The 27,108-nt window shown below is 46.4% G+C and overlaps 1 protein-coding gene across 1 annotated transcript in view; it reads left to right on the plus strand.

Annotated features, from left to right (window-relative positions):
- PARM1 (prostate androgen-regulated mucin-like protein 1) overlaps positions 1–27,108 on the plus strand; it is a 109,923-nt gene that overhangs the window by 64,287 nt on the left and 18,528 nt on the right. Inside the window, exons 2-3 of the mRNA XM_077276641.1 lie at positions 5,223–6,023; positions 17,565–17,643. Of these exons, the coding sequence (XP_077132756.1) occupies positions 5,223–6,023; positions 17,565–17,643 (880 nt within the window). The remainder of the gene's footprint in view (positions 1–5,222; positions 6,024–17,564; positions 17,644–27,108) is intronic.

Consider the following 27,108-nt stretch of genomic DNA (forward strand, 5'->3'; position numbering starts at 1 on the left):
TATTATGCTTAAACCTTTTTTCCTCCAGACGTAGAGGATGCCCCCTTGTCCCTGTCACCGGTCTATGATTAAAAAGATCATCAGAAAGGTCTTTGTACTGTCCCCTCATATATTTATACATTAACATAAGATCACCCCTTGGCCTTCGTTTTTCCAAACTAAATAGCTCCAAGTGTAATAACCTATCTTGGTATTGCAGACCCCCCAGTCCTCTAATAACCTTGGTCGCTCTTCTCTGCACCCGCTCTAGTTCAGCTATGTCTTTATTATACACCGGAGACCAGAACTGTGCACAGTATTCTAAGTGTGGTCGCACTAGTGACTTGTATAGAGGTAAAATTATGTTCTCCTCATGAGCATCTATGCCTCTTTTAATGCATCCCATTATTTTATTTGCCTTTGTAGCAGCTGCCTGACACTGGCCACTGAATATGAGTTTGTCATCCACCCATACACCCAGGTCTTTTTCATTGACGGTTTTGCCCAGAGTTTTAGAATTAAGCACATAGTTATACATCTTATTACTTCTACCCAAGTGCATGACCTTACATTTATCCCCATTAAAGCTCATTTGCCATTTATCAGCCAAGCTTCTAGTTTACATAAATCATCCTGTAATATAAAATTGTCCTCCCCTGTATTGATTACCCTGCAGAGTTTAGTGTCATCTGCAAATATTGAAATTCTGCTCTGTATGCCCCCTACAAGGTCATTAATAAATATGTTAAAAAGAAGAGGGCCCAATACTGACCCCTGTGGTACCCCACTGCTAACCGCGACCCAGTCCGAGTGTGCTCCATTAATAACCACCCTTTGTTTCCTATCCCTGAGCCAGCTCTCAATCCACTTGCATATATTTTCCCCTATCCCCATTATTCTCATTTTATCTAACAACCTTTTGTGTGGCACCGTATCAAAAGCTTTTGAAAAGTCCATATATACTACATCTACTGGGTTCCCTTGGTCCAGTCCGGAACTTACCTCTTCATAGAAGCTGATTAAATTAGTCTGACATGATCGGTCCCTAGTAAACCCGTGCTGATACTGGGTCATAAGGTTATTCCTCTTCAGATACTCCAGTATAGCATCCCTTAGAATGCCCTCCAGGATTTTACCCACAGTAGAGGTTAAACTTACTGGCCTATAATTTCCGAGTTCAGTTTTTGTCCCCTTTTTGAATATTGGCACCACATTTGCTATACCCCAGTCCTGTGGTACAGACCCTGTTATTATGGACTCTTTAAAGATTAAAAATAATGGTCTATCAATGACTGTGCTTAGTTCCTGCAGTACTCGGGGGTGTATCCCATCCGGGCCCGGAGATTTGTCAATTTTTGTGATTTTTAGACGCCGCCGTACTTCCTGCTGGGTTAAGCAGGTGACATTTAATGGGGAATTTTTATCACTAGTCATATTGGCTGCCATGGGATTTTCTTTTGTAAATGCTGATGAAAAAAAAGTCATTTACAATATTGGCTTTTTCCTCATCCTCATCCACCATTTCACACAGACTATTTTTAAGGGGGCCAACACTGTCATTTTTTAGTTTCTTACTATTTATGTAGTTAAAGAATATTTTGGGGTTATTTTTGCTCTCTCTGGCAATGAGTCTCTCTGTCTCAATCTTTGCTGCCTTGATTTGCTTTAAATTTGTTGAAATTTCATTCAATTCACTTGTAACAACCCTGCCGGCATCACTACAAGGCCTTTCATCCCCCACCTGCCTTACACACCAACTTACTCACTGCTCTGGGCCATGCTGTGAGTTCTGTCTTCTGACTGTTCCATGCTGTGTGCCTCATGTCTCCTGCTTGTTCTCTGCATGCTTCCTGGCTGTGTGCATAGGGGGCGGCGCAGGCAACTCCTGATACTTATTGAGACTGTGGGCACCTTCCTAAGGTGACCTCTGATACTTAAGGCATCCCCACCCATTGTAGGATGCCTGAGCAACTTACTTCCTCAGTTAGTGACATGCTGCTGAGGTGCCAGGTCCTGTCTCGTTATTTCTCTTGTGTCAGCCACCCAGAGGGGCTTTGTACCCTGGCCTGTACCTGTGCCTTGCCTCTACCCATGAAACGTTTCTCGTTCTATTGGCTGCAAACCAACCCCAAAGCATGATTGATCCACCCCATGCTTAATGGTTGGCGAGATGCTCTTTTCCTGAAATTCTGTGCCCTTTTTTCTCCACACAGATCTGTCATCATTGTGGTCAAAGAGTTCAATTTTAATCTCATAGGAGGCTGGGTGTTTATAAAGCTGAGAAATTTGCAGAATCTGGCCTTTTCTAATGGTAATAGTGAACAAGTCATAACCCTAACTGGTCACAGTAATAGTAATTTTGACCAGGGGTGCCCAAAAGATTATATGCCACTCTATCTATCTACAGTCTCTTTCTATCTATCTTATCTATCTATCTATCTATCTATCTATCTATCTATCTATCTATCTATCTAATGCAAGGAGTATTAAGAGCAATACGAAAAACAAAAATAGGGTGCAAAGCCCCCCAGGTATATACCAAACCTTGTCCTAAGAGTCCAAAAAAGATTAGAGGCAGCACTCCATTGAGAGTTGAGGTTTTGAAGGTGGTAAATTTTACTAGCCCATTGCTGCAACGTTTCGGCTCATGGAAAGCCTTTCTCAAATGTAGCACCTTCAAAACCTCAACTCTCAGTGGTGTGCTGCCTCTAATCTTTTTTGGACTCTTATCTGTCTATCTATCTATCTATCTATCTATCTATCTATCTATCCAATATATATCTATCTATTATCTATCTATCTATCTATCTGTCTGTCTGTCTGTCTGTCTATCTATCTATCTACAGAAAACAAAAATCTGACCAGCACCTCCATATAATGTGAATAGGTGCATGCTGGAATGACTGCACAATATGTAAAAAAATAGCACAGCAGCTTTCTATCAGGACCAAAATATGTGGAAACCCTGAATACATGAGATCTGAAACGTATTGTTGCTAAATGAAATGTACTTACAAAATTGAACTTGCCAAACTGAAGGTTCTTAGCGTATAAATTGGCTATTCATGTGAGCCCATCAACCACAGCAAGGTGACAGTTCTCTGATGGGTAACTGCTCTGTTGCTTATCAAACATGCCTCTCCTGGGCTATAAGCCTACATTTTATATGGGCAGGGGAGGCAGCACTAATTAACAACACCCTTGGGCTGATGGGAGACGTGTAGAGTCAGGAAAAGAGGCAGTCACCACCTCCAATTGGAAACTACAGAAAACAAAAACCTGACCAGCACCTCCATATAATGTGAATAGGTGCAAGCAAGTTGAACCAAAACATCGCCACGCCACATGGGCTGAATAAAGTCCACACCATAAATATTGGAGTGCTGGCTGCTTTTTCCATATTTATATACTTTTGCAAAAAAATTGGATGTTTTGCTGGGGAAGCCTTTTACCCTCTATACAATTTATCATTTACCTGCTATACAATTTATATTGTGCTGTTCAATTTTTTTTCTATTTATAATACTGTCTCAGTATCTATCAATATCTATGTAGCTATCATTGTCTATCTATCTACCTGTCTGTCTGTCTCTTTATCATTGTAAACTTTTTTTTACACATTTTAGATTTTATGACTCTTTGTATTGCCGCTTTTGCAGTTATATAAACAAAATACAATACGTAAAACATGCTTTAGCATGCTTTTATTTTTGTGGAAAATGACCCCAAAAAACTACAATAATGCCCAAAACCCAAAGGCTGTATTATTTATTATTTTGCCTTCCCCATTTGATTACTAGTGACTTATCTATGAACCATTGCAGCATACGTGACTTTCTGTAGTAGGATCCATGCATTATGATGACAGTATCTGTACACGATACTAGTAATATCTGTGAATCACAGCTGTCAGTGGCGTAACTACAAAGTTTTGTTCCCCGATGCGAACTTTCAATTGGGGCCCCCCATGCCAAAATTATTACATTACCCTCACTAACCTTCTATTTAATGCACTATTGGGGATAGCATACAAAGTCCATACAGTGCACAATTCTGTTTTCATTCGCCAGCTGATCAGTGCACAGCTCAGTAAATGCTGCACTCAATATCTCCACAGATCTAGAGGGTTTTTATGGGACACCAATAAATTCTTAAAAAAATACAACAGTTTACTTACAGTACAGTACTGGGCAGTCTAGTTTTAAATGCCAACGTGCCAAATGTAAATCCAAAAAAGATCTTGCCAGCGCTCACTTAACATAAACATGAGCAAACATAACAATGACAATGGAATGTCACCAATGTGGGATGTCAGCATGTGAATTATTTTTACTTTACATGAAATACTTTAGCATTTAAAGGGAACCTGTCACTTACTTTATGCCCCCAAATCTAGGACTACTTGTCCCTGCAGCTTCCTAGTACATCCCTAATCATCCCTGTCTGACCTAATACTGTCTTGTAATCGCTGAGAAAAATGATTTTATAACTTACATATCCCTATGCTAATTAGGGTGATGTGTTCGGAAGTGCAGACACTCTGGGCGTTCATGTCCTCCCTCGCTTCAGTTCCAAGCGCACTCCCAGCGTTTGAAATCTGTGTGCCGTTCCTTCCTGGTATGACGCGTCAATTACGGTCCTGTGCAGTGTGGGGGTGTATTGGGTGTACTGGTCGGCTCCGGAGCATGCGCACTGCACATTCTGAAGCTGACGAGTACACCCAGTACTCTCCCACAATGCACAAGACCAGAAATGACGCAGAGACGCGTCATACTAGGAAGAAACAGCACACAGATTTCAAACACCGGGAGTGTGCTTGGAGTTGGAGCGAGGGAGGACATGAAGGCCCAGAGCTGGGTGTGTCCCTAAGCACTCTGGGCCCTGTCGCAGCTGCAACCCCTGCGACCTCGATAGTTACGCCCCTGACAGCTCTGATATCTGTGAAGATGAGATTAGTGGCTTGGGTTTGGCAGGACAGGGCCGGAGGGCCTTCCACGGCATAACATTTACTGGTGTAAACTACAGCTCAAATCTACGTCTGCTCATAGAGTTCCCATCTTGAGACATGTACAGGCAAACATACCAAAGTGCACTTCTTAATAATGTCTGCTTCAACGTACTGTGGTTTCAGCCCATTGTAGGAAAAGCCAGTCTTAGTCATTTTCACCCTATCTGTATATTACTAAATGTGGAGCTTAACTTATGTGATTTTGCTTTATTCTAATGGTTTGTCTTTTTTCCAGGTCTACATATTAGAGCAGAATCAACAACAGTCAGCCAACAATCAGTGACAGACACATCTTTAGTATCTACACATGTGCCAACAGAACTACCTGAAAATCCTTCTGGAACAGCGTCAACAAAGGTTCCTACAGGAGAATCAAGTGCTAAAGCATCCACTGAACTCCCAGAAGTCACTCCTGTATCAAAAAATGACACCGATAGTGTGACTGCTACCAAAGAGGTGTCTCCTACTATAAAAACAAACCTTTCATCAGACTCCATTCCAACCACAATAACACCATCGAATACTAGCGAGGTATCAATGAAGCCAAACACAACAGTATCAACCAATTTAACAGAATCAACCAAAACAACAGTACCAACCAATACAACAGTACCAACCAGTACAAAAGTACCAATCAATGCAACAGTACCAATTAGTACAATGATTTCAATAATTACAACCAGTGCACCTACTACACCTTCCACCCCAATTTCATCCAAACATGAAAGTGGGCCAACAGAATCCAGCACAGAGACAATAACTAAAGTCGTCAATGAAACAATTACTGGAACAACGAATCAAACGGGAATTACAGAATCTACTGAAAATAGTACCGCTAATGCTACCTCTCCTTCTAAGCCAGTGTCTCCAGAAAACACAAATCATTCTGAGATAGAGTCTTCTCCACATACTGCTCCAACTGTTGCCCCTGAATTGCCACCTTTAAGCAAAACTCCAGCCTCACCTCCTAAGGTTACATCAACCACAGACGCTCCAACTGGACATGACGTTGAGCTTCAAAAGGCACTAAGTCCTGGTAAGAGTTTTGTCTTCAAACGTATGGGGGATTGGATGGCGTTTTTTCATGTTTTATAGGAAAGCTGGTTAACACACAATAGGGCCTTCAAAGCTGCTCCCACATAGGTTGTCATGTAATCATTTCTCACTCCCATTCACCATGAGTTTTGTCATTATTGAAATATGCCTCCACCTATTGGGAAGGGTCTGATACATCTGGGAGAAAAGCTTAAAAGTTGAGATGAGAAGCTGCAGAACCATTTTGTGCCAACCTCTTAATAGTATTTTAACCCTTCACGATACGGCCAATTTCCATTTTTGCTTTTTCGTTTTTTCCTCACCTTCTTCCTAGAGTCATAACTCTTTTATTTATCCATGGCAAAGCAGATGGTCTACTCAACCATGAGAGTTTCGTGCCCAGAAGAATTACATATGTCAAGATAATAGAAAGATAACTTCAGCACCTGAACCTGTCACCCCCAAAATCGAAGATGAGCTAAGCCCACTGTCATCAGGGGCTTATCTACAGCATTCTGGAATGCTGTAGATAAGCCCCCGATGTATCCTGAAAGATGAGAAAAAGGTTAGATTATACTCACCTGGGGCGGTCCCGCTGCGGTCCGGTACGATGGGCGTCGCAGTCCGGTCCGGGGCCTCCCATCTTCTTACGATGATGTCCTCTTCTTGTATTCACACTGCGGCTCCGGCGCAGGCGTACTTTGTCTGCCCTGTTGAATGCAGAGCCTAGCACTGCAGTGCGCAGGCGCCGGGAAAGGTCAGAGAAGCCCGGCACCTGCGCACTGCAGTACTTTGCTCTGCCCTCAACAGGGCAAAGTACACCCGCGCCGGAGCCGCAGCGTGAATACAAGAAGAGGACGTCATCGTAAGAAGATGGGAGGCCCTGGATCGTGATGGCCATCACACCAGGACCACCCCTGGGTGAGTATAATCTAACCTCTTTTTCTCATCTTTCTGTAATGCTGTAGATAAGCCCCCGATGCTGGTGGGCTTAGCTCACCTTCGATTTTGGGGGTGACAGGTTCCTTTTAAGAATGAACTACTCAAGAAATTCACTGAATAAGTTATATTTAATAGATCAAAGTCCAGCCAATGGGACACAGATAAGGAACCAACGTTTTGGCCTGTTGAGGCCTTTATCAAAATAACCCGTAGGAATGGCGCATGTCATGAAGAGGTTAAGTTGACTAAAAAGGTTGTTAGAGGGATTTATTATGCAATTTGCTCCAGTTTTGTAAAGATTGTAATCGTCACCTGCCAAATTTAAAAGGTTGTCCAGGACTATTACATATTTTTTTTACTTTGGACCTAAAAACTAACAGGCAGGTATTTGCTATCCGAGGCAACTACCCGCCTGTTCAACCTGACGCCAGCACAGAGGAGTCACCGACCACTTCTGCCAGTGATGCAGTTGCTCCATGTCAACAGAGCCACTTTTTTTATGGGCTGCTTTGGCAATCAATGAGGCGTGACTGCCCTCATCATGCTGATTGACAACCTGCTCCCCGCAGTTAGGCAGCAGGGAACTGACGTCAACAGTCAAATCCCGTCAACAGAGCAGAACGGATAAGAAGCTGCTGCTCTGTCGGCGTGGCATCAGTGGAAGTCGCTGAATAATTGGCAGAAACGGTCTTTGACTGCTGTGGTGTCAGAGATCAGCGCTGTACACAGCAGGCGGCTTGTTAACAACTACCTGTCTTTTCCTAGGCCCATAGTAAAACAATTCTATACTCCTTGACAGCCCCTTTAAAGAGTATTTGGCCAGTTTAGACTGACATTTCCTTGTCGACCAGTTTGTAGTTTTCTGTACCGTAGCTGTATCTCTCTGGCAGATATGCAGTACATACTGCAACTCATAGGAACGTATGGAAACATTGTATACATTACCAGATATTTCTTGTACAGGAAACATTACCTCTACAAGCAGAATCAATGGATCTGTCACCAGTTTTCTCAATACTAAAGGCATGCATTATTATATAGATCTCTTAGACACGATAAGACTGGTGTAATTACTTTGAAAATTCATGTCAGAATGGTTTTATAAGCCAGATAAGCATTTTTTGAGTCCTGCTGTAGAGTGAGAAAGTGCATGAGTCCAAGTGTATTCAGTTTCTGCCCACCCAGACTGACAGCTGCAGCTTGTGCTGAGCTGTGTGAGGTCTCAGCAGGGAGGAGGGACACTGAGGAACTGTCCAAAAGCAGAACAGAGCTTAAGGATAAACTTTTAGGATTTACTAATGTCTACAGTATGTATTGTAAAATCTGGTGACAAATCTGCCATGTTTCCTGCCATGTCTCTGGATTAGGACATTAGCCAGTGTCAATAAAGCTGTGATTGCACACTACGCAGCCTTTCCTATATTTCACTGAACAAACAGTCAGCATTTGCATTGTTCTGCTCCTGAACAGCCCTGCACGTTGGATGAGCATGAATCTACTCCAATACGGAAGCTTGTGGAAGTAAAGATTTGTTTCCACCAGCAGACAACGTGGAAATATGCCCTTATCATGTTCTCCTGGGATGCCATGGAGAAAAATAGATGCTTTTGTTTCAGAAACCTTAGTCTCGAGTAGGAGAAATGTTTCAGGAGATGACATTCATAGCTACAGATGCAGTGATCACCAGCTGAGATCATCCGCTTCCAGTATCATCAGATCAGAGAAGGCAGGTTACTGATAATGAGGCCAGGAAGAGCTGGTCACGGGACCACGTGTAATAACAGCACATAACGGTCTTCTGTCTTCTCCCCCATGCTGTGTCCTGCAGATAAGCATTATATGCCTTATTAATAGGGCGCCGTGCGACTAAAGCTGAGGACTACATGTGCTCCACTTACACTGTCACAGCGGCAAGACAAGGGGATGCTGTTTAATTACGTCTCATCCATGATTTCCCTACTTACCAGAATGAAGCCAAATAATAAAGACATAATCAAGAGTTCTGCCCCTTAGTATACTCGGAGGCTGACTCTGCAGGACTGGCTGTTTTTCTACGCCGGCCTTGATGATGAGTGCCCTGGAGTAAACGGTGCCATATTCACCAAGAGGCTTGCCTATGCTAATACAACACAGCAGAAATTATGACAGTGGTTCAGGAGTTGGATAACTTGTAACATATACATTATTTTCACAGAAGTGGACAGCCCCTTTAAGCTTTGGATGTAGGCGTTTAACCTACTTGGGGGAGGTTGATCTACAACAAAGTAAGGGAAAAATGAGGTTGCTGCGTTCATTGGTGCCTGATGTTTCACGTACCGTAATAATCAGCCCGTCATGCTGCATTAAATCAATCTGAAAAGTCTGGAGAAAGGCCAATATGGGCAAGTGACAGTGACTCATATGTGAAATGTTTGAGACTAGGAGCAGATTGGAAATTGCTTATGAAGGCTTCTGAAAATGAAAGACCGCAAAAGATTGCCAGAAAATACTTAAAGGGTTTGGCCACTACTTTTCTATTGGTGACCTATCTTTAGGGTAGGCCATCAATATCTGATCAGTGGAGGTGCGACATCTGGCTCCCAGCTCATTAGGTATCTCCAAGTTCTTGGATGCTGCCAGAACACAACAGCTCCGTCACTTCTATGGTGGCTGTGATTCGGTACTGCAGATCCACCCCGTACGCAAACGAATAGGGGGTGAATCCGTAGTACGTGGCCGCGGCCACTATAGAAGTGATGTGGCGGCTGTGTTCCAGCAGTGTTCAAGAACTTCCGGTTGGCGCCAGTAACAGCTGATCGGCCAAGGTGCCAGGTGTCCCCAGTAAAAGATTAGATATTGATGGTTCGGTTTGGTCATCCTCTTTAATGTGACTTTTTTTTACTCAAGTTAGAGAGAATCTGTCAGCATGTTTTTGATATGTAATTTAACAGCAGCATGATGTAGAGACAGAGACCCCTATTCCAGCTTACCCAGTTTACTGGGTGCAGCAGTTATTATAGAATCACAGCTTTCCCTGCCACAGATGTAGCACAGCTCAGTTGTTGCGCTGTGTAGAACACTACAGCTTTCTGTGTACATTGTATAGTGACAGAGAGCTGCTAATCAGTGCTGGGGACATGGTTGGACTAGAATGCACCAGGCAGCTTGTCCTGTAGTGATAATCTCCTGCTGATAAAACACTGATTGTATTGAAACAGCAAAACACAGTCCGGTAAGTGATACATCCCTGTAATCAGGGACTCTGTTCTTACATTATGGTACTCTCAGATTACATAGCAAAAACCTGCTAACACATTTCCTTTAACCATTAGTATATGTAAAGGTACCTTCACACGAAGCGACGCTGCAGCGATAGCGACAACGATGTCGATCGCTGCAGCGTCGCTGTTTGGTCGCTGGAGAGCTGTCACACAGACCGCTCTCCAGCGATCAACTATGCCGAGGTCCCCTGGTAACCAGGGTAAACATCGGGTAACTAAGCGCAGGGCCGCGCTTAGTAACCCGATGTTTACCCTGGTTACCAGCGTAAAATCTAAAAAAAACAAACAGCACATACTTACATTCACGTCCCCCTGCGTCCACTTCCTGACTGACTGCCGTACAGTGAGAGCAGAGCGGTGACGTCACCGCTGTGCTGCTTTCACTTTCACTTTGCGGCGCTGAGTCAGAGGAGGAAGCAGACTGCAGGGGACGCAATGTGAGTATGTGCTGTTTGTTTTTTTTACATTTTACGCTAGTAACCAGGGTAAACATCGGGTAACTAAGCGCGGCCCTGCGCTTAGTAACCCGATGTTTACCCTGGTTACCAGTGTAAAATATCGCTGGTATCGTTGCTTTTGCTTTCAAACACAACGATACACAGCGATCGGACGACCAAATAAAGTTCTGGACTTTATTCAGCGACCAGCGACATCACAGCAGGATCCTGATCGCTGCTGCGTGTCAAACGAAACGATATCGCTAGCGAGGACGCTGCAACGTCACGGATTGCTAGCGATATCGTTATAATGTCGTTTCGTGTGAAGGTACCTTAACTATGTATGTTCCGTTGAAACCATACTTTACCTTAATTAAAGTTTATCTAGTCCTGGAAAACAAGAGCCCCCTACACTGTATCATAGCATCACAATCTTACCTTCTACAGATCTTTATCTTCTCATTACCATATGTGATCACAAGACTTTTCCTAGGCTCACTTTCAGGGAAAGATACATTACACAAGGTTGGTTTTCCATTGATGAGTAATTAGGGTTCTAAACCTGTGTGAGAAAATCAATCCCTTCTTGAAGTATATGTTTTTCGTAAAACAAAAATGAATAATTTACACTTCCTATAAATTACTACTTCTTATCAACTATACCTTTTATATTTAGACTCTATAGAGATTTAAATATACAGTATTAGCTAATTGCTGTGAACTTGGACAAATATGGCAGGTCATATATAAATAGAGAAGCAGTATAGTTTTTATCTACATCATTAGTTAAGGCTAGAAATAAAAAATATTAAGGGAGTTTAAATACTCATTTAACCTAGGCCACTATATTCACATCTAAAGGCCCTAAATGGATTCAGCTGGAATCTAAAATCCACTATGGAGAGTACGACAAGCAAGATCCTGATCCAGCGGTCACATACAGCGACGAGCAAAAGGCTAACAATGTTTTGAACTTTTGACTTTCAGGCTCCATATCTCACCCTCCACTACTGCTTCGAATGTGACACTATCATCATTTTATAGACAATCATCTTGACCATCTCATATGTAAATTTGACTTGCACCTATTTAGCATATGATTAGTTATGCAGATTATTGTCATGTCACTGCATTGTTACTGTTTTGCTCCTAAAAATCTCAATTTAAATTTGTATTATTTTGTAAATCAACTTTTGGCTTTCAACCCTGCCTGAATCCTTGTGGGCATGCGTCAATCAGATTCAAACATGTCTCGACCAAATTCTGATCCCAGGTCTCTTTTACACGTTCCCTGAGTTGGAGCAAACAGGTCGACTCACTTGGGGATGTATACAGTTTTTCCTTCAATTCTACCCACAAGTGTTTGATTGGGTTGATGTCTGGAGACTGTGGGGGCTATTTCAGCACATCCACTTCATTGTCATTGAACAATTTCTTTGCCAATATTGACGTATGCTTGAGGTCGTTGTCCTGCTGGAACCCTTTTCATAACCATAATACTTGAGTGTGCCAAGTAACTTGTCTTGTAGGATACTCACATATAGCTCATCATTGAGACCACCAACAATCCTGGTCAAGTATTGTGCCTTTGGCTGTGAAACAACCCCATATCATCAGGCTTCCTCCACCGAACTTGACAGTTCCTTCAACTTCTTGATCCGTAAGCCCCTTTTGTCCTTGTTCTTCCAGACCCATTTGCACATGTCATAGCCTTGTTTATTGACTTTTATCTCATCGCTCCAAATCGCCTGTTTCCAATCTTTTATAGTCCAGTTTTCATACTTTTTTGCAAGTTCAAACCGACGCTTCTTATGATCATATTGAAGTTGAGTCTTCTTCATCTTTTTTCGGGCCCCCATTCCAGACCTTTGTAACATGCATCGCATGGTGCTTGCATCGATGTCTGTGATCTCACTATTATGAAGCATACAAGCCACCTCCATGGCTTGGCGCTCCAGAAATCATAGACCTTGTGATAAGCCAACTTGTTGATTTCAATATTTTGCCTGGATGGCCACCTCTTCGCTTTTGATCAATGGACGGACTTTGTTTTGTTTTCTTTCAACTGTTATGGCACGCACATGATGTAGTTTGGCACTTTTCTTGGCTGAAAGACCGCTATCTATGAGCTGGATGATGCAGTTTCTCTTGGGAAAGCTTCTTCATGGCTGCTCCTCGATTCGAACCAGTGACTTTTCACTTGGGAATCAAACTAATACCACACTGAGTTATTGGAGAATGTGAGAACAGGTTGTAATTTGTAGTATAGAGGAAGAAAAATGTTTTTCCACCACCAGGAGCAAAACAGTAACAATGTAGTGACTTGACAAGAATCTGCATAACTAATCATATGCTAAATAGGTGCAAGTCAAATTTATGTATGAGATAGCCAAGATGATTGTGTATAAAATGATGGTAGTGTCAAGATCAAAGCAGTAGTGGATGGTGAGATATAGAGCCTGAAAGTCAAAAGTTCAAAACATTGTTAGCCTTTTGTTCGTCACTGTAGGTAGGTCCACTAAATGAAAGTTATTAAATGTAACCTGACCGGTCCCCCATGCCCTCAAACCCAGGAGCATTCACATATTTATGAGTAACTTCCCTGCCTAACCATCCCTGTATAACATTTTTCGTTACAAATGTGGTTTTAAAAAAGCATTTACATTTTCCCCGTTTCCTATGCTAATTAGGGCTTTCACTAGTCGATGGGGCGTTAGTTGCCCCAGACTAGTCAGCCCGCTTGAGATTTCTAGAAATCCATTATCAGCCCATGACGGAACAAAATCTGAAGAGTAATCAGCACCTATCAATGGAGCAAACGGAGATGTGCCCGGACTGTTCCGCCATGAAACTACTGCTCTATAGGTGTCTGAAGTTTTAAAGCATTTTAAAAAGAGTTACCTAGATCTTCCACATGGACCTCATAGACTGGGCTTACATATAGTACTTAGGCTCAGAGTTCAGGACCGAAATGCAGAATAGGAAATTAAAGTTGACCTTAGGTTGCTTTAGGCAACTTTTTCTGAAATAATGTAAAAAGATCTGTCTACCTATCGAGCTAACTGTATGCTCAGTTGCTATTTACTCAGGCTTTGAAACCAAGGCCAACTTGGAACTAGGGCCATGTAGAGAAGTGCCTACCTCATATGGAACTCACCAACATTTGTGTCCATGTATTATGTTGTGAATCCATTCTCATAGTGGTAAGTTGTTGGCACAAAATATGGAGCTTAATGGAGAAAAAATAAAAAATATGCCAAACATGAAATCTATAATACTTTTTATAGCTCTAATCAGTCCTGTAAGTCATTTGTACCTGGTATTACTTCTGTCCTGAAGGAACAGCATTGCTCAAGGCCGCACTAACTTTACAAACCAAGGGAGCGCCTAGAAGATCCTCAGATCATTTTCCAGGCTGTGTAACACAATACATCATGAAAACTGATCTTTCATCTAGCCAGGCTAGAAGCCTTACCTGATCATCTCTGAAATACGAAGGAAATTAATTTCCTAGCAGCTCGAGCAAATTAGGTGTTGTCTCCAAGCAGCGTGGATTGAAAGGACAGATGAATCATGAGGATTACCGCAAACAGCTATGATAAATGATAAATTCTGACAGGCATCAGATCGTTGCTGCTGACGAGCAGACAATTCTGAAATTTACAATGAAGGATGACAAGTTCCTTCATCTTGGCAGAGACTGATGGCATTTAAATAGCTATTTATATATGGATGTAATTAGCATACGTCTATTAATTTTACATTAGTAACAGTTTATAATAAAGAGTCTCTCCTGAATTACTTTTTATAGACCCGTGAGGCTTTTCTGTGGTTAATCAGTGTTTAGACTCTGTCTCGACTACAACGTGAAAGAACTGGTCATTCATGTACCGCTATTTTTCTATTTTTTTTAAGGAGTTTTTCATGGGAGTAGAATGTCAGGAGACAAGTGTGCGGTTTTGAGAAGTTCTTGATCTATGATTTGAAATGGAAAGTCAGTTGTTAGGCGTTGTTCATCCTTACTGCGTGATCCGAGCTACTGTGTGGTCCTGATCAGGTGGAATGAAATCTACAATCACATGTGGCTTTAGAAAGTGGGGCTCATGGCCATGGATGGTTGGTAACAACTGACTTTAGCAACCTGAAAAAATAGCATTGTTTATGCAGTAAATGCATTATTGTATTCGCATATCATGAATTGAGATAAAATGCATTCTATAGCCAGGATCTAACACAGTCAGATGAGGACTCCTGGGCAAGAAACTTATATGAGCCCTTTGCTGTCCAATAGCCCATTATAATGCACAACTCCACCTGCTTTGGAGATGGAAGTGGCCCTCTTACCTCACAGGCCCCTGTTCAGCTACCCAGGATGCACCAGTGTTATATCCGCCCCTTTATATACAGTTGAAACCAGAAGTTTACATACACTATATAAAAAGACACATATGCATGTTTTTCTCAATATCTGACATGAAATCAGAATAAACCTTTCCCGTTTTAGGTCAATTAGGATTACCATAATTATTAATATTTGACAAATGGTAGATTAATGAGAGAGATTTCCAAAAAAGTGATTTCCAAAAAAGAGCCATGACAGACAATGAGCGTTTTGCGCTTAGTTTGCGCTTCTAATGGTCCATGGACCAGTAGAAGCGCAAACTAAGCACCAAATGTTCGTTGCCCGTCATGGCTCTTTTTTGGAAATCACTGCTCCTGCCGACACGCTGCTAGCACTGTTGCACTTTTTGTGATTTTCCTGAATCAAATGAAAATGAAAGAGGACTGAAGTATCGACCAAAAGGGGTGAGTGCTGACTTTCTTCATTTCGTGGTCTTGATTACTTGCATATAATTGTTTGTACAGATGAACGAGGCACCTTCAGGTATCTTGAAATTGTACCCAAGGATGAGCCAGGCTTGTGCAAGTCCACAATTCTCTTCCTGATATCTTGGGTGATTTCTTTAGACTTTCCCATGGTTCTACACAAAGAAGCAGTGTGTTTCAGGTGTGCATTAAAATTCATCCACAGATTTGTCTCTAATTAACTCAGATGTTGCCAAAAAACACAAGCTTCCAAGCACATGACATTATCATATGAGCAGTCCAGAATTGTTTAAAGGCATAGTAATCTTGGTGTATGTAAACTTTTTACTTTGCAGTAAGTAATAAAAATGCCTTAAAACATTCTCTCTTCGTTTATTATTCTGACATTTGGCAAATATTAATAATTATGGTAATCCTAATTGACCTAAAACGAGAAAGGTTTTTTCTGATTTCATGTCAGATATTGAGACAAACATGCATATGTGTCTTTTTATATTTTGTCTGTAAACTTCTGGTTTCAACTGTAGCTATTGATGAGGAAACACTCCTACCTCTTATCGCCTGTGACACAGTGATGGGATGAATCAGCAGTGAAACCTTCCAGAGAGCAGTCGAGAATTCACTCATCCTGAAACGAAACTTGGCATGAGGCAATGATGGCGGTTGTTAATATCATACCTTGTGTTATTGATAAGTGGATACCTCCATAACAGATGTGAGCTGGACTGCTGCCTAGATAAAGTGCCTGCATATCAGAATGGCCACACACTTCACAACTGCTGCGAGTAGATAAAAGTCATGAGCAGATATTCTAGTTTGGCCCAGTCATCCGCACATCCCCTCTCTTTACAGATGCAGGTGAGGACACATGGGCGATTCGCTTAGTCGTCCCCTTAAAGCACGTAATTAGTAGAATTCTCCTCCTAGGGTACAGGGGCTTGATAAAGTATTTGCTCCCTTTCAGAATTAAGGCTTTCAGATGTAACACAATGTAATGTAAAACAAATGCAATCTGAGGAAGCACAAAGTATACATGTTAAATCATCATTACAAAAAATATGTGAAAAAATCCGACACTTCCACCCCTAGCTTAGAGGCAATCTGTACCCAGGTTTTTGCTCCCCCATTTGAGAGCAACATTATATAGGCAGAGACCCTGATTCCAGTGATATATACTTACTGGGCTGCTTGCTGCAGTTTTGATTAAAAAATGTTTTCACCTTTGTATATCTACCAGTTCTCTGAATGCTGTATAACCCCGCCCACACCACTGATTGGCAGCTTTCTGTGTATACTGTGCAGAGGCAGAAAGCTGCCAATCAGTGGTGGGGGCGGGGTTATACAGAGCTCATGAAGTACTACATGGCGGCAAGTTTACTAGTTCTCTAGTGATAATCTCATGCTGATAAATCAGCGATTTCAGAACATCTACAGCACGAAGCCCAGTGACACATCGCTGGAATAATGTGAGAGCAGCATAATGTAGAGATAGAGGAGGCCTCTGTCTCTTCATTATGCCAAAACCTGGTGACATATTCCCCTTAATGGGTTACTTCCTCTTATCGCTAAAAGTTATGACCTATCCACAAAATCGGTTCTGATCAGTGGGGTCCCAAACAGATCTCGAGGAAAGAGCCGTGAAATGTAATAGGTTCACGCCACTGCTCCTTTCCTTCTCTATGGGACGGCCAGCTGGGGCTAAGCCACGTACTCTGTAGCATCCGTGGCCACTGTTTTATTCCGACAGGTCATTTAAAAATCCCATACTCAGAATTGGTGGGGATCCTAGGGGTCGCACCCTCATCCATCAGAATGTTATCACTTATACTATGGGTAGATGATACATTTTATGATGGGAAACAACCTTTCAGTATAGGGTGGGGGGGCTATCACGTTTTTGGCTAGAAGCAGGGTCTCTGCCGCGACTTTGTGTTGTCCTCAGATAGGGCAGCATAATCCTGGTGGCAGTTTCCAATTCCATGTAGGAAGTATGTCTTGCATGATGTGTAGGATCACAACTTCCCTGTGTGTATTAAATATTAACCTTTAATATTTTGTTCTTTTTTTGTTTTACAGGAAGTGTTGCTGCCATTACAATAATAGTAATTGTCCTTGTCTTGTTAATATTTGGAGGAGCAGCATACTGGAGGATTAGGTAAGTGGCTATGAACTGTTAAGGATTTAACACTTAGTTTGTGCTCATATATTCATTTCCAGTGGAATTGAAAAAAAAGGAATTATTTCCATAATATCATGATGATGGATGAATTTTTGAGTTATCTGAACTGTTTTCATTGCAGGATAATTAAGGACTAGGATGCAAAATGCTAAATTCCTACACTATCCCTTTCCACCCAAGACAGCTGTAGTGGCTACATTTATTATGTAGGAAGGTCAGTGACCACCATCATGGTCTTGCAGAATGGTGTTCAGATTTTGAGACTTTACTCAGTAGGCTTCTAAGTAGTGTTGAGCGATACTTTCCGATATCGGAAAGTATCGGTATCGGAAAGTATCGGCCGATACCGTCACAGTATCGGAATCCAATCCGATACCGATACCCGATCCCAATGCAAGTCAATGGGACGAAAATATCGGAATTAAAATAAACCCTTTATACACTTGTAGGTTCATTCTACATGAAGGAAAACAACTAAGAATATTGTAGGATGTATTGGGGGACGTGGCGGAGATATTAAAGGGACAGAGGTTTAGCCCAATGTAATAGAATAGCAGGATTTTTTATTTTTTTTTATGAAGTTCGGCGTTAGAAAGAATTTGACTATGTTTTTTTTTTTTTTTTTATGTCAGATATTGATGTTTCACTACTTCCACGCCCTTCACCTTCTTTTTTACTTCTCCCACGCTTTCTTCTTAATTATCCTCATCATCAGCTTCTTTGACATCAACTTCTTCACCTTATTCATCTTCTTCTTCATCTTCTACCTATTATTTTTTGGGTTACATTGTTCATATTCTTTTTATTTTACTATTATCTTCATCATATTCAACTTCTTCATCATATTCTTATTTGTGACAGGCATTCCCGTAGTTGTTATCTATAAAAGTTTGAAGATTACACCTTCCGTTCTGCCTGTCACAAAACAGTTACATTTGTCCGCGTTCAGTTTGGCCTGCAGCATCAGGCTTTATCCAGGGGCACCACGAGGAGGAACGGACTCACCCCCATACACTGCTTAGTCTTCTTCTGCTTATAATTTAGATAATATTTTTTGCTCTGATATTTAGTGTTATGCTTAATGTTCTTCTGCTCTTTGTTCTGCAGCCTCTTGTTCTTCTGCTTCTCGGTCTTCCAGGTCGTCGTCGTCTCCAGGGTCGTCGTCTCCGGGGTCGTCGTCATCGGGGTGGTCTTCAGGGTCGTCGTCTCCGGGGTCGTCGTCATCGGGGTGGTCTTCGGGGTCATCGTCTCCAGGGTCGTCGTCATCACGGTGGTTGTCGTCTCTGGTGTCGTCGTCATCTTAGGGGTGGTCTTCTGGGTCATTGTGTTTAGTCTCTTGAACTTGGAAATGTAGCAGAAGGTACAAGAAGGCTGAGAAAATGCCGAGAACCAGCTGATGGAACTGGAACTCGGATGGCTACCCGAAGGTCCAAGAGCCAATGGAACTACCGAGGACCAGCTGACGTTACTGGAACCCGGTTACTAAGCAGGAGGTACCTGTGCTGAAAGCACTACCAAGGACCACCTGACGTTGGTGGAACTCGGATACCCAGAGGGAGGCACCTAAGCCAAAGGCTCTGCCCGGAACCAGCTGACGGTACTGGAACCAGGATGGGGAGCAGAAGGTACAAGAGCAAAAGACACTGCCGAGAACCAGCTGACGGTGCTGGAACCCGGATGGGTAGCCGAAGGTCCAAGAGCCAATGGAACTACCGAGGACCAGCTGACGTTACTGGAACCCGGTTACTAAGCAGGAGGTACCCGTGCCTGAAAGCACTACCAAGGACCACCTGACGTTGGTGGAACTCGGATACCAAAGGGAGGCACCTAAGCCAAAGGCTCTGCCCGGAACCAGCTGACGGTACTGGAACCAGGATGGGGAGCAGAAGGTACAAGAGCAAGTGTCTGCGTGGCTTTTGCAGGACACGATGCCGGCTGCACAGCAGGGGAACAGCTGGCGGTGCTGGACCCCACTGACACATTGGCGAGGTGTTTTTCTCTGTGCAGCTAGCACATCTGGGCCCCAACTGGCGGTTTGTTAGAGCCCAGGGTCAGAAGGAGGAGGAGCAGGAGGAGGAGGAGCAGGGGGAGGGGAGTGTAGGCCGAAGCCTGCACTGGCGGCAGCTTTGGGTCTGTTGTGTCTGCGTGGCTTTTGCAGGACACGTTGCCGGCTACACAGCAGGGGAACAGCTGGCGGTGCTGGACCCCACTGACACATTGGCGAGGTGTTTGGCTCTGTGCAGCCAGCACTTCCGGACAGCAACGATCGGTGTTGGAGCCCGGGCTCTGCAGGGGGAGCAGAGTGTAGGCCGAAGCCTACTTGAACCGATTTCAAAGGTCACCTTTAACCCCCCCTCAGGGGTTAGAAAGTAGAAGAGCCACAGCTTATGCAGCAGTAGTGCTGCACAAGTCAAAGGTTGCTCTTGTAATTTTTCTCCTTGCACACGCTGAATGGAACACGTATAACATTCAGCCCTTTATACAGTCAAACTGTGTAATGGAGGCGCGAGTTCCCTTTGTAATGAGACGCAGCACAGGTGTCAAGAATCCCACCTTGGTGCTGGGTGCAGCCTCCCGAGCGTTGTTATTTGCTGTACAGGAGTCTGCGCTGTCGTGTTATCCCCTGGCCTAGCGCCGTTAGCGCTGCCCATCTTCTGGCATCATGTAATGTCGGCCGGTGCGGTTCGCGATGACCATGAATCCCAGCCCCGCAGTGTCTTAACATTGTTAAAACACTGCGGGGCTGGGATTCAGGGCCTGGCGCAGCACATATGTTGGCCTCTCACACTCGGGTCCTTACACCCGCTTCAGACTGTGCGGCGTCATCTGATCCCTTATCGCATGCCACGGCCATGAAGCCGCACAGTCCGAAGAAGGCGGAAGGAGAGGAGGGACAGGCGAACTGATGCACTGATCCTGCCCATGAATCACACCCTCGCAGTCCCAATAAATAAGACACCGAGGGGCGTTGTGTGGGTCAGGGCGGCCGCAGAGGCGCAGCCAGCCAAACAATGATGCCAGAAGACGGGCAGCGCTACCAAGGGGGTTGCAGCGTGTCATTACAAAGGAAAGTCACACCACCGGGACGGTTAAATGGTCACACAGAGGACACATTTCAGACGTGTTTTCAGTTCCACATGTGCGAGGAGAATACGTTTCTGAGCCACCTTGCACACATGCAGCATTACCGCTGTACAAGGTGGCTGGATAACGTAAAAACGCCTGGGGGAGGGGGGACAGGTTCCCTTCAATTTCAGTTCTTGTGTCTGCGTGGCTTTTGCAGGACACGTTGCCGGCTGCACAGCAGGGGAACAGCTGGCGGTGCTGGACCCCACTGACACATTGGCTGGTGTTTTTCTCTGTGCAGCTAGCACATCTGGGCCCCAACTGGCGGTGTGTTAGAGCCCAGGGACAGCAGGAGGAGGAGCAGGAGGAGGAGGAGCAGGGGGAGGGGAGTGTAGGCCGAAGCCTGCACTGGCGGCAGCTTTGGGTCTGTTGTGTCTGCGTGGCTTTTGCAGGACACGTTGCCGGCTACACAGCAGGGGAACAGCTGGCGGTGCTGGACCCCACTGACACATTGGCGAGGTGTTTGGCTCTGTGCAGCCAGCACTTCCGGACAGCAACTAGCGTTGTTGGAGCCCGGGCTCTGCAGGTGGAGCAGAGTGTAGGCCGAAGCCTAATTGAACCGATTTCAAAAGTCACCTTTAACCCCCCCCTCAGGGGTTACAAAGTAGAAGAGCCACAGCTTATGCAGCAGCAGTGCTGCGCAAGTCAAAGGTTGCTCTTGTAATTTTTCTCCTTGCACACGCTGAATGGAACACGTATAACATTCAGCCCTTTATACAGTCAAACTGTGTAATGGAGGCGCGAGTTCCCTTTGTAATGAGACGCAGCACAGGTGTCAAGAATCCCACCTTGGTGCTGGGTGCAGCCTCCCGAGCGTTGTTATTTGCTGTACAGGAGTCTGCGCTGTCGTGTTATCCCCTGGCCTAGCGCCGTTAGCGCTGCCCATCTTCTGGCATCATGTAATATCGGCCGGTGCGGTTCGCGATGACCATGAATCCCAGCCCCGCAGTGTCTTAACATTGTTAAAACACTGCGGGGCTGGGATTCAGGGCCTGGCGCAGCACATATGTTGGCCTCTCACACTCGGGTCCTTACACCCGCTTCAGACTGTGCGGCGTCATCTGATCCCTTATCGCATGCCACGGCCATGAAGCCGCACAGTCCGAAGAAGGCGGAAGGAGAGGAGGGACAGGCGAACTGATGCACTGATCCTGCCCATGAATCACACCCTCGCAGTCCCAATAAATAAGACACCGAGGGGCGTTGTGTGGGTCAGGGCGGCCGCAGAGGCGCAGCCAGCCAAACAATGATGCCAGAAGACGGGCAGCGCTACCAAGGGGGTTGCAGCGTGTCATTACAAAGGAAAGTCACACCACCGGGACGGTTAAATGGTCACACAGAGGACACATTTCAGACGTGTTTTCAGTTCCACATGTGCGAGGAGAATACGTTTCTGAGCCACCTTGCACACATGCAGCATTACCGCTGTACAAGGTGGCTGGATAACGTAAAAACGCCTGGGGGAGGGGGGACAGGTTCCCTTCAATTTCAGTTCTTGTGTCTGCGTGGCTTTTGCAGGACACGTTGCCGGCTGCACAGCAGGGGAACAGCTGGCGGTGCTGGACCCCACTGACACATTGGCTGGTGTTTTTCTCTGTGCAGCTAGCACATCTGGGCCCCAACTGGCGGTGTGTTAGAGCCCAGGGACAGCAGGAGGAGGAGCAGGAGGAGGAGGAGCAGGGGGAGGGGAGTGTAGGCCGAAGCCTGCACTGGCGGCAGCTTTGGGTCTGTTGTGTCTGCGTGGCTTTTGCAGGACACGTTGCCGGCTACACAGCAGGGGAACAGCTGGCGGTGCTGGACCCCACTGACACATTGGCGAGGTGTTTGGCTCTGTGCAGCCAGCACTTCCGGACAGCAACTAGCGTTGTTGGAGCCCGGGCTCTGCAGGTGGAGCAGAGTGTAGGCCGAAGCCTAATTGAACCGATTTCAAAAGTCACCTTTAACCCCCCCCTCAGGGGTTACAAAGTAGAAGAGCCACAGCTTATGCAGCAGCAGTGCTGCGCAAGTCAAAGGTTGCTCTTGTAATTTTTCTCCTTGCACACGCTGAATGGAACACGTATAACATTCAGCCCTTTATACAGTCAAACTGTGTAATGGAGGCGCGAGTTCCCTTTGTAATGAGACGCAGCACAGGTGTCAAGAATCCCACCTTGGTGCTGGGTGCAGCCTCCCGAGCGTTGTTATTTGCTGTACAGGAGTCTGCGCTGTCGTGTTATCCCCTGGCCTAGCGCCGTTAGCGCTGCCCATCTTCTGGCATCATGTAATGTCGGCCGGTGCGGTTCGCGATGACCATGAATCCCAGCCCCGCAGTGTCTTAACATTGTTAAAACACTGCGGGGCTGGGATTCAGGGCCTGGCGCAGCACATATGTTGGCCTCTCACACTCGGGTCCTTACACCCGCTTCAGACTGTGCGGCGTCATCTGATCCCTTATCGCATGCCACGGCCATGAAGCCGCACAGTCCGAAGAAGGCGGAAGGAGAGGAGGGACAGGCGAACTGATGCACTGATCCTGCCCATGAATCACACCCTCGCAGTCCCAATAAATAAGACACCGAGGGGCGTTGTGTGGGTCAGGGCGGCCGCAGAGGCGCAGCCAGCCAAACAATGATGCCAGAAGACGGGCAGCGCTACCAAGGGGGTTGCAGCGTGTCATTACAAAGGAAAGTCACACCACCGGGACGGTTAAATGGTCACACAGAGGACACATTTCAGACGTGTTTTCAGTTCCACATGTGCGAGGAGAATACGTTTCTGAGCCACCTTGCACACATGCAGCATTACCGCTGTACAAGGTGGCTGGATAACGTAAAAACGCCTGGGGGAGGGGGGACAGGTTCCCTTCAATTTCAGTTCTTGTGTCTGCGTGGCTTTTGCAGGACACGTTGCCGGCTGCACAGCAGGGGAACAGCTGGCGGTGCTGGACCCCACTGACACATTGGCTGGTGTTTTTCTCTGTGCAGCTAGCACATCTGGGCCCCAACTGGCGGTGTGTTAGAGCCCAGGGACAGCAGGAGGAGGAGCAGGAGGAGGAGGAGCAGGGGGAGGGGAGTGTAGGCCGAAGCCTGCACTGGCGGCAGCTTTGGGTCTGTTGTGTCTGCGTGGCTTTTGCAGGACACGTTGCCGGCTACACAGCAGGGGAACAGCTGGCGGTGCTGGACCCCACTGACACATTGGCGAGGTGTTTGGCTCTGTGCAGCCAGCACTTCCGGACAGCAACTAGCGTTGTTGGAGCCCGGGCTCTGCAGGTGGAGCAGAGTGTAGGCCGAAGCCTAATTGAACCGATTTCAAAAGTCACCTTTAACCCCCCCCTCAGGGGTTACAAAGTAGAAGAGCCACAGCTTATGCAGCAGCAGTGCTGCGCAAGTCAAAGGTTGCTCTTGTAATTTTTCTCCTTGCACACGCTGAATGGAACACGTATAACATTCAGCCCTTTATACAGTCAAACTGTGTAATGGAGGCGCGAGTTCCCTTTGTAATGAGACGCAGCACAGGTGTCAAGAATCCCACCTTGGTGCTGGGTGCAGCCTCCCGAGCGTTGTTATTTGCTGTACAGGAGTCTGCGCTGTCGTGTTATCCCCTGGCCTAGCGCCGTTAGCGCTGCCCATCTTCTGGCATCATGTAATGTCGGCCGGTGCGGTTCGCGATGACCATGAATCCCAGCCCCGCAGTGTCTTAACATTGTTAAAACACTGCGGGGCTGGGATTCAGGGCCTGGCGCAGCACATATGTTGGCCTCTCACACTCGGGTCCTTACACCCGCTTCAGACTGTGCGGCGTCATCTGATCCCTTATCGCATGCCACGGCCATGAAGCCGCACAGTCCGAAGAAGGCGGAAGGAGAGGAGGGACAGGCGAACTGATGCACTGATCCTGCCCATGAATCACACCCTCGCAGTCCCAATAAATAAGACACCGAGGGGCGTTGTGTGGGTCAGGGCGGCCGCAGAGGCGCAGCCAGCCAAACAATGATGCCAGAAGACGGGCAGCGCTACCAAGGGGGTTGCAGCGTGTCATTACAAAGGAAAGTCACACCACCGGGACGGTTAAATGGTCACACAGAGGACACATTTCAGACGTGTTTTCAGTTCCACATGTGCGAGGAGAATACGTTTCTGAGCCACCTTGCACACATGCAGCATTACCGCTGTACAAGGTGGCTGGATAACGTAAAAACGCCTGGGGGAGGGGGGACAGGTTCCCTTCAATTTCAGTTCTTGTGTCTGCGTGGCTTTTGCAGGACACGTTGCCGGCTGCACAGCAGGGGAACAGCTGGCGGTGCTGGACCCCACTGACACATTGGCTGGTGTTTTTCTCTGTGCAGCTAGCACATCTGGGCCCCAACTGGCGGTGTGTTAGAGCCCAGGGACAGCAGGAGGAGGAGCAGGAGGAGGAGGAGCAGGGGGAGGGGAGTGTAGGCCGAAGCCTGCACTGGCGGCAGCTTTGGGTCTGTTGTGTCTGCGTGGCTTTTGCAGGACACGTTGCCGGCTACACAGCAGGGGAACAGCTGGCGGTGCTGGACCCCACTGACACATTGGCGAGGTGTTTTTCTCTGTGCAGCTAGCACATCTGGGCCCCAACTGGCGGTGTTAGAGCCCAGGGTCAGCAGGAGGAGCAGGGGGAGCGGAGTGTAGGCCGAAGCCTGCACTGGAGCAAGTTGAAAGGAAACCTTTAACCCCCCCCCAGGCGTTTGTAGCTGGAAGAGCCATCGTGTACAGCACTAATGCTGGAAAAGGTAAACTTAGCTCTTTTAATTATGGTCCTTGCAGATGCTGAACCTAACACTTATGAAATGTGTCCCCTCACAGCGTTCAACCGTCCGGTCGGTGGAACTTTCCTTTGTCATGTGACGCAGCACAGCCGTCATTTTTACCCCCTTGTCGCCGTGCGCCGCCTCCTCAGCGTTGTTTGAATCTGTCCCGGAGCCTGCGCTGTTAGGTTACCCCTTGGCCATGCACACATTTTGCGCTGCCCGTCTTCTGACATCATTTGCTGTCAGGCTGGCTGCGCCTGTGCGGGTGCGCTGTCCGAGATTCAGCCTCGCGGTGTCGTCTAATGTAATCCCACCGCGGGCCTGGGATCCGTGTCCATGCGCAGTGCATATCCTCGCCTCTCACTCCCCTCCCTACGGCTTCTAAAGACTGTGCGGTGTCACGGCCGTGGCATGCTATTAGGGACCAGCTGACACCGAACAGTCTTTAGAAGCCGTAGGGAGGGGAGTGAGAGGCGAGGATATGCACTGCGCATGGACACGGATCCCAGGCCCGCGGTGGGATTACATTAGACGACACCGCGAGGCTGAATCTCGGACAGCGCACCCGCACAGGCGCAGCCAGCCTGACAGCAAATGATGTCAGAAGACGGGCAGCGCAAAATGTGTGCATGGCCAAGGGGTAACCTAACAGCGCAGGCTCCGGGACAGATTCAAACAACGCTGAGGAGGCGGCGCACGGCGACAAGGGGGTAAAAATGACGGCTGTGCTGCGTCACATGACAAAGGAAAGTTCCACCTACCGGACGGTTGAACGCTGTGAGGGGACACATTTCATAAGTGTTAGGTTCAGCATATGCAAGGAGCACCACGAAAAGAGTCACTTTTTCCCTTTGCATCATTACTGCTGCACAAGGTGGCTCCTTCAGTAACAAACGCATGGGGGGGGGGGGGGACAGGTTCCCTTAAATTTAACTTGTTGTGCCTGCGTGGTGGTCGCAGTACACGTTGCCGTATACACAGCAGGGGAACAGCTGGCGGTGCTGAACCCCACTAACACATAGGCGAGGTGTTTGGCTCTGTGCGTACAGCACTTCTGGACGGCAACTGGCGGTGTTGGAGCCCAGGGACAGGTGGAGGAGGAGGAGGTTGGAGGAGGTAGGAGGGATTGCCACACACACAGCAGGGGAACAGCTGACGTTACTGAACCCCAATAACAGAGGAGCGACTGTTGACTGTGCGTACAGCACTTCTGGACGGCAACTGGCGGTGTTGGAGCCCAGGGACAGGTGGAGGAGGAGGAGGTTGGAGGAGGTTGGAGGAGGTAGGAGGGATTGCCACACACACAGCAGGGGAACAGCTGACGTTACTGAACCCCAATAACAGAGGAGCGACTGTTGACTGTGCGTACAGCACTTCTGGACGGCAACTGGCGGTGTTGGAGCCCAGGGACAGGTGGAGGAGGAGGAGGTTGGAGGAGGTTGGAGGAGGTAGGAGGGATTGCCACACACACAGCAGGGGAACAGCTGACGTTACTGAACCCCAATAACAGAGGAGGGACTGTTGACTGTGCGTACAGCACTTCTGGACGGCAACTGGCGGTG

The sequence above is a fragment of the Ranitomeya variabilis genome, chromosome 1 (assembly GCF_051348905.1).
Source record: "Ranitomeya variabilis isolate aRanVar5 chromosome 1, aRanVar5.hap1, whole genome shotgun sequence".
Lineage (NCBI taxonomy): Eukaryota > Metazoa > Chordata > Amphibia > Anura > Dendrobatidae > Ranitomeya > Ranitomeya variabilis.